This window comes from Mandrillus leucophaeus, unplaced genomic scaffold, assembly GCF_000951045.1.
Source record: "Mandrillus leucophaeus isolate KB7577 unplaced genomic scaffold, Mleu.le_1.0 Scaffold737, whole genome shotgun sequence".
Lineage (NCBI taxonomy): Eukaryota > Metazoa > Chordata > Mammalia > Primates > Cercopithecidae > Mandrillus > Mandrillus leucophaeus.
This window is the reverse complement of record NW_012107997.1, coordinates 667,236-674,073: the sequence shown is the minus strand read 5'-3', so window position 1 is coordinate 674,073 and position 6,838 is coordinate 667,236. Positions and strand designations below refer to the sequence as shown.

General features: G+C 57.3%; 1 protein-coding gene across 1 annotated transcript in view; it reads left to right on the top strand.

Annotated features, from left to right (window-relative positions):
* Positions 1–617: 617 nt before the first annotated feature.
* Positions 618–6,838, top strand: part of SFTPB (surfactant protein B) — a 12,715-nt gene continuing 6,494 nt past the window's right edge. Inside the window, exons 1-9 of the mRNA XM_011965814.1 lie at positions 618–720; positions 1,027–1,154; positions 1,602–1,673; positions 2,037–2,162; positions 2,765–2,941; positions 3,159–3,248; positions 4,679–4,860; positions 5,030–5,177; positions 6,411–6,491. Coding sequence (XP_011821204.1) covers positions 618–720; positions 1,027–1,154; positions 1,602–1,673; positions 2,037–2,162; positions 2,765–2,941; positions 3,159–3,248; positions 4,679–4,860; positions 5,030–5,177; positions 6,411–6,491 — 1,107 coding nt within the window. The remainder of the gene's footprint in view (positions 721–1,026; positions 1,155–1,601; positions 1,674–2,036; positions 2,163–2,764; positions 2,942–3,158; positions 3,249–4,678; positions 4,861–5,029; positions 5,178–6,410; positions 6,492–6,838) is intronic.

The following is a 6,838-nucleotide window of genomic DNA, read 5'->3' as shown; positions in this document are numbered from 1 at the left end:
TGGGCAGTACTTCCTGTATAGGGCTGTCTGGGAGCCACTCCAGGGGCACAGAAATCTTGTCTCTGACTCAGGGTATTTTGTTTTCTGTTTTATGTAAATGTTCTTCTGACTAACGCAAATCTTATGTCCATAGAACCAGAAGATTTTTCCAGAGGCAAAGGTAAGGAGGAGGTGAGAGTGTCCTAGGTCTGCCCTTCCAGGGGTTAAGAGCCTGGGTTAAGAGCCAGGCAGGAAGCTCTCAAGAGCATTGCTCAAGAGTAGAGGGGGCCCCAGAGGCCCCGGGAGGGGATGGGAGGGGAACACCAAGGCTGCCCCCAACCAGATGCCCCCCACCCTCCTCAGCTTCCCTCCCACGGCCTGGAGAGGTGAGACCAGGTATGGAGGCTTGAAAGCCCCTGGTTGGAGGAAGCCACAAGTCCAGCAACATGGGAGTCCGGGCAGGGAGCAAAGGAAGCAGGAACAGGCCATCAGCCAGGACAGGTGGTAAGGCAGGCAGGAGCGTCCCTGCTGGGAAAAGGTGGGATCAAGCACCTGAAGGGCTCTCCAGAGCAAAGACAAACACTGAGGTCGCTGCCACTCCCACAGAGCCCCTATGCCCCGCCCAGCTATAAGGGGCCATGCCCCAAGCAGGGTATCCAGGCTGCAGAGGTACCATGGCCAAGTCACACCTGCTGCAGTGGCTGCTGCTGCTGCTGCCCACGCTCTGTGGCCCAGGCACTGGTGAGTCTGCCCCAGCCTCCCCTGTCCTAGGCAGCTCCACCACTCACTGAGCACTGCTCTGTGCTAGGCATTATCCCAAGTCTGTCCTCATTTTAAAGACAAGGCAGCTGGGGCTCAGAGAGGGTTCAGAGCTTATCCAAGGTCACACAGCTGGTGGGTCCGGGAGCAGGTGGAACCCAGAGCTGTCTGACACCCACATGTTTAATGGCCTCGCACTCCCAGCAAAATTGGGTCTAGAGATTGGGTGAAATCAGGATGCCAGGTATGTAGCCTGGATCCTGACTAAGGTCTGGCCCCGAACCGCAGCTGCCTGGACCACCTCATCCTTGGCCTGTGCCCAGGGCCCTGAGTTCTGGTGCCAAAGCCTGGAGCAAGCATTGCAGTGCAGAGCCCTAGGGCACTGCTTACAAGAAGTCTGGGGACATGTGGGAGCTGTGAGTACCACCAAGGATGCACAACAACTGGGGATCTGAGATGAAGGGTGCTGGGTGGGCTCTGAATGGGCAGGAGGGGAGTGGAGCCCCCATAAGGGATGGTTGAGATGGAATGGGATGAGATGAAATGAGATAGGATGAAATGGAATGGGATGGATGTGATGGGATACGATGACATAGAATAGATGGAGTCGGATGAATGGGATGGGATGGGATGGGATGGGATGACAGAATAACAATGGATGGATTGGGATGGATGAATAGAAGAGATGGATGGGATGGGATGAATAAAATGGAATGGATGAGTTGGGACAAGATGGACTGGTGGGCAGCCGCTGGTGCCTTGGAGTGCTCTGTTGGCCTCTGCCTGAGAGAGCCTCCCCATTGGAGCTGGGAGCCTACCCCCCACTCATGTGTCCTCCACCTGGGGGCCCCCTCCCTCCCCAGGATGACCTATGCCAAGAGTGTGAGGACATCGTCCACATCCTTAACAAGATGGCCAAGGAGGCCATTTTCCAGGTAATGTGGCCCAGATCCTGGATGAAGGTTGGGGCCCAAGAGATGAGGGACAGAGCAGGGAAGAGGTGAGCCCCCTAAAGGGGCCATTTCCAGGCTGAGGAGGAGGCCTGGGTGCCTGAGAACTCCCAGCTCCTCCTGGCTGGGAGTAGGTCCTGGCCCTCAGCTCAACAGCACAGCCAGAGATGGTCCTTCCTGAGGGGAAGGGCCCCTACATGTGCCCAACTACTTAACTCCATGAAACTCTTGAACTCCAGTGCCCTGGGGGAATAGGGGTAGGTCTGCCCTGGTGGGGCCTTGTGTCCAGGGACTTGGGTGCCATAGACCTCAGAGAGGCCCAGCTGACAGCCCGCTCTGGCCTCCCAGGACACGATGCGGAAGTTTCTGGAGCAGGAGTGCAACGTCCTCCCCTTGAAGCTGTTCATGCCCCAGTGCAACCAAGTGCTCGACGACTACTTCCCCCTGGTCATCGACTACTTCCAGAACCAGATTGTGAGGGCTGCAAGCTCACCTCCTGCCTGCCTCCCCACACAGGCCCCTGTGCCCACCCATGGGGAGTTATACACATAGCACCCCAGCCGGGTGGACACACACACACAGCACCCCATCCAGACACATACACACACACAGCACCCCAGCCAGCCAGACACATACACACACACAGCACACACACAGCACCCCAGCTGGTCACACACACACACACCACACACACACTCTGCCCACAAAGGGCCCAGGAAACTAAGTGCCCTTCAGCCATGCACCCGACCACAGCCTCCCAGGTTCAGGTTCATAGGTGGGCTTGCACGCTCACACACCCTTACACTCTCACTCTCACACACATGCTTACACACTTACTCATGCTCACATATATGCTCATGCTCATTCACATGCAATCCCGGCCACCTCCCTTAAAGTCCCCACACAGCCCCATCTTTGCCTTTTGTCCCCCCACATAGAGTTCTAAAGCACAGCACCCCCACTAGGCCTGTTTCCTCCCATTCCAGTGGTCCTGGTCCCTGAGCCCTTGGGCCAGCATGAACAGGGGTGGGCTTCCCTCCCATAGCCTAACACTCCCACCCTGTGCTGTGCCCCAGGGCTCAAAGGGCATCTGTATGCACCTGGGCCTGTGCAAATCCCGGCAGCCAGAGCCAGAGCAGGAGTCAGGGATGTCAGACCCGCTGCCCGAACCTCTGTGGGACCCTCTGCCGGACAAGCTGGTCCTCCCCGTGCTGCCCGGGGCCCTCCAGGTGAGGCCTGGGCCTCACACACAGGTGAGGGAGGCCCCCACAGCCAGTTAAGTGGGGATCCGGAGGGCTAGAGCCACCTCTGAAGCCCATGAGCACTGGGCCCTGGAAGAGGCAGAGCCGGGAAGGTGACGGGAAGCTCCAGGCAGGGCCTAAGGGAGGAGGGAGAGAAAGGGAGGGGAGGAGAGCCAGGAGGACTCTTCTCCCAGCACCCAGCCTGGCCTCCACCGGATTCTCTCCCCAGGATCTCTCTGAGCAGCAATTCCCCATTCCTCTCCCCTACTGCTGGCTCTGCAAGGCTCTGATCAAGCGGATCCAAGCCATGATTCCCAAGGTGAGGCATCCAAGGCCACACAGAGCCCAGGAGGGTCCCCTACAGCTCCCACCTCCCTCCCAACTCACACCCCCATCAGGGCCCAGCTGGCTGCCAGAAGTTAGGAGGGGAGAGAACCGTTTGTGCATTGCCCCCACCCAGGGACCCTGGGGCTCAGGCTCAGGCCTGGTAGGTACCAGGCCTACAGTTCATGCAACAAACATTAAGCCCCCCCTGTATGGAGGTGCCACACCAGGTGCCAAAGTACAAAAATGGACAAGATGCAGCTTTGTCCTCCAGCAGCTCACCAACTAATGGAGAAGGATCCCCAGAGGTCCCTGTAGAAAAGTTGCTTTGATCTTTCAAGAGGGAAATTTCCACAGATAGATTCCCCATCCCTGCCTGAGTCCACTTTGGAGTCTTCCAGACCCGCAGTAGCTGTTGTCCAATGGCCCCACCAGCCCAGGGCTACCTTGCCCCAAAATGGGGCCCAAATGAGGAAAGGCCCTCCCCTCTCAGCCTTTCCCAGATGGGGTCGCATGGGCCACTGCGGACTCAAGGCAGCAGGTGAGGTTCCTGCTGAGGCAAGTGGTTCATGTGAGCCCAGGAGACCAGCTCGAGCAACATGGCAAAACCCCATCTCTACTAAAAATACAAAAATTAGCCAGATGTGGTGGCAGGTGCCTGTAGTTCCAGCTACTCGGGAGGCTGAGGCAGGAGAATCACTTGAACCCAGGGGGCAGAAGTTGCAGTGAGCCAAGATTGCACCACTGCACTCCAGCCTGGGTGACAGAGCAAGACTCTGTCTCAAAAAAAAAGAAAAAAGAAAAAAGGAAAAAAGAAAGATCACTGCAGAGATCACAGTGAGAGGTGACGGGACAGGGACGGAGCTGAGGGCTGGTCTGGGGACGCATTTGGGAGGCGGGCCCGCTGCACTTGGGCATGGATGCTGGAGTGTGAGGACCAGGGAGGACTCCACAGTGACTTTTACAGACTGGCCAGAGCAACCAACCCTCTGTAATACCAGCAGCTGAGATGGGGAGACTCAACAAGAAACGGGTTTGAGTAGGAAAAAAGAGCTCCCTCCTGGCCATGTTGAGTTCAAGATGCCTGTGTAAAGTGCAGGAGAGGAGAGTCAGGCAAGCAGCTGAATCTCAAGCCTGGGGGAAAGTCAGGTCCAGCATATCAGTCTGAGAGTCACTAGCTGTGGGCCACAGCCTTTGGGACCAGACATAGGTCTGAAGCTGGCTCCTACACTCAGCAACCCTGTGTGAGTCCCCTGCATCCCTTGGACTCTCTGATCCCCAGTGTCCTTATTTGTGAATAGCCTTGCCCTCCCTTCTAGAAGAGAATGAGGGAATGTGTAGGAAGTGCCTAGCTGGGTGCTGGGCAGACAGTGGAGGCTTGCCAAGTGAAGACCCCATGCTGGCTTCTCTCCGCCCCCACCCCAGGGTGTGCTAGCTGTGGCAGTGGCCCAGGTGTGCCGTGTGGTACCCCTGGTGGCGGGTGGCATCTGCCAGTGCCTGGCTGAACGCTACTCTGTCATCCTGCTCGACATGCTGCTGGGCCGCATGCTGCCCCAGCTGGTCTGCGGCCTCGTCCTCCGGTGCTCCATGGATGACAGCGCTGGTCCAGGTGAACCCACTGCCCCCTCCTTAGCCCAAAGCCTGCTCTCCTCCTCCCCCTACTCTGCCCCTGCATGATGCTCTCCCTCTCTGGTCCCGCTGCAATGCACCAAGGACAGAAACCGAATGCCTCTTCAGGGTGGCCTTGCCTGCTTTCCCCCTAACGCTCACGTCTCTGGGGTCGCCCACAGGAGAATGGCTGCCGCAAGACTCTGAGTGCCGCCTCTGCATGTCTGTGACCACCCAGGCCAGGAACAGCAGCGAGCAGGCCATACCACAGGCACTGCTCCAGGCCTGTGTCAGCTCTTGGCTGGACAGGGAAAAGGTACAGGGCAGGCACATGGGGACTTGTGGTCAGCGCCTGTTCAAGGTGGAAGCCTGAGCCCAGGAAAGGCTTTGCAGCCAGAGACACATAGGATGGGCGAGAATGGAGTGCAGACAGGCAGGCAGGATGTAGGGCAGACAATGGTGGGACTGTAAGTTAGGGCAGAGCCTGTTAAGGGTTAGGAGTCGCCTCTGGACAAAGGGCTGTGGGCTCCAGAGACCAGCAGGCCCCCTTCAGGGGCTGAGTGAGCACCAGGCAAGCCTTCAGAGGCCTGGTTATCTACTAGGAAATGAGTAATGCCAGGGCCAGCTCGAGCCAGGAAAGGGACTGGCCTTCTCTCCAGGGTCCTGATCCCATTACTGCTCCCACACTCCTCAAGGTTTAACTCACTCAGGACAAACCCATCTGCAAAAGGAGAGGGTTGGGCTTGAAGGTCCTAGGGCCCCTGCCAATACTCAGTCAATGACAGGAAATCCCCTGCTTTTTTTTTTTTTTGAGACGGAGTTTTGTTCTTGTTGCCCAGGCTGGAGTGCAGTGGCGCAATCTTGGCTCACTGCAACCTCTGCCTCTGAGTTCAAGAGATTCTCTTGCCTCAGCCTCTCAAGTAGCTGGGATCACAGGCACGTGCTATCATGCTCGGCTAATTTTTGTATTTTTGGTAGAGACAAGGTTTCACCTTATTGGTCAGGCTGCTCTCAAACTCTTGACCTCAAGTGATCTGCCCGCCTTGGCCTCCCAAAGTGCTGGGTTTACAGGCGTGAGCCACTGCACCCAGACAGGAAATTCCCTTCTTAAAGCAAGATCCTGTCCTCAGGCAAGCCAGTTGATGCTCTTCCTAGGAGACAGCTGTCCACACTGTGCTCCCTGCTCAGCAACTCCCAAGCCTCCCCGCTGCCCATCACGTCTGGTATCAAGGACCAGATGAAAATTAAGGTTCCTTCTAGAACTGAAATGGAGGTGGAGGGAGGGGAGGGTGGTGGCTGAGATTCCACCCCTCTGCCTCAGTCCTCCGTCTCCAGCATCGCCTGCTTTTCTGATGGAAGTCCTCCATTTCAGCCAGCTCCAGTTTGTTAAGGGTTTTAACTGCAGCCAGAGCTGTTCAGTGAGGGCTGATGGAGGAGTCAGAAGGGAGCCCTAAAGTGATCCAGAGAAGTGGAGAGGCCAGGACCACACGACAGGAGAGTCCTGCAAAGGGCCCGGGTCCCCTCCACAGCTATGTGTCTCCTTCCTCAGTGCAAGCAATTTGTGGCTCAGCACACGCCCCAGCTGCTGACCCTGGTGTCCAGGGACTGGGATGCCCACACCACCTGCCAGGTACATCCACCCCTCCCAGTTGGTCCTAGGACTTCCCTCGGCTCCCAGAACCCCCACCCTTTGGGCCCGTGATCCTCAGAGGCCCCACTCCCCTGGGTCCAAGGTGGTCCCAGGTGCATAGGCCAGAGACTGGGAGGCACCCCTCACTGTTTCCATGTAGAAAATCATGACAGTATGGAAAAGGGGGATGGGAAGGGAGGGACGGCCTGAGGAGTGCGGCTGGATGTCCACTATGGGATGGGGCTGTGTTCCCTGGCCAGTGTGTGCTGGTGGGGTAGGGGTACAAAGTAGATGTTCTGGAGTTAAAATCTCACCTCCTCAGGCTCTAAACCCTAAGGTCTGTGGCT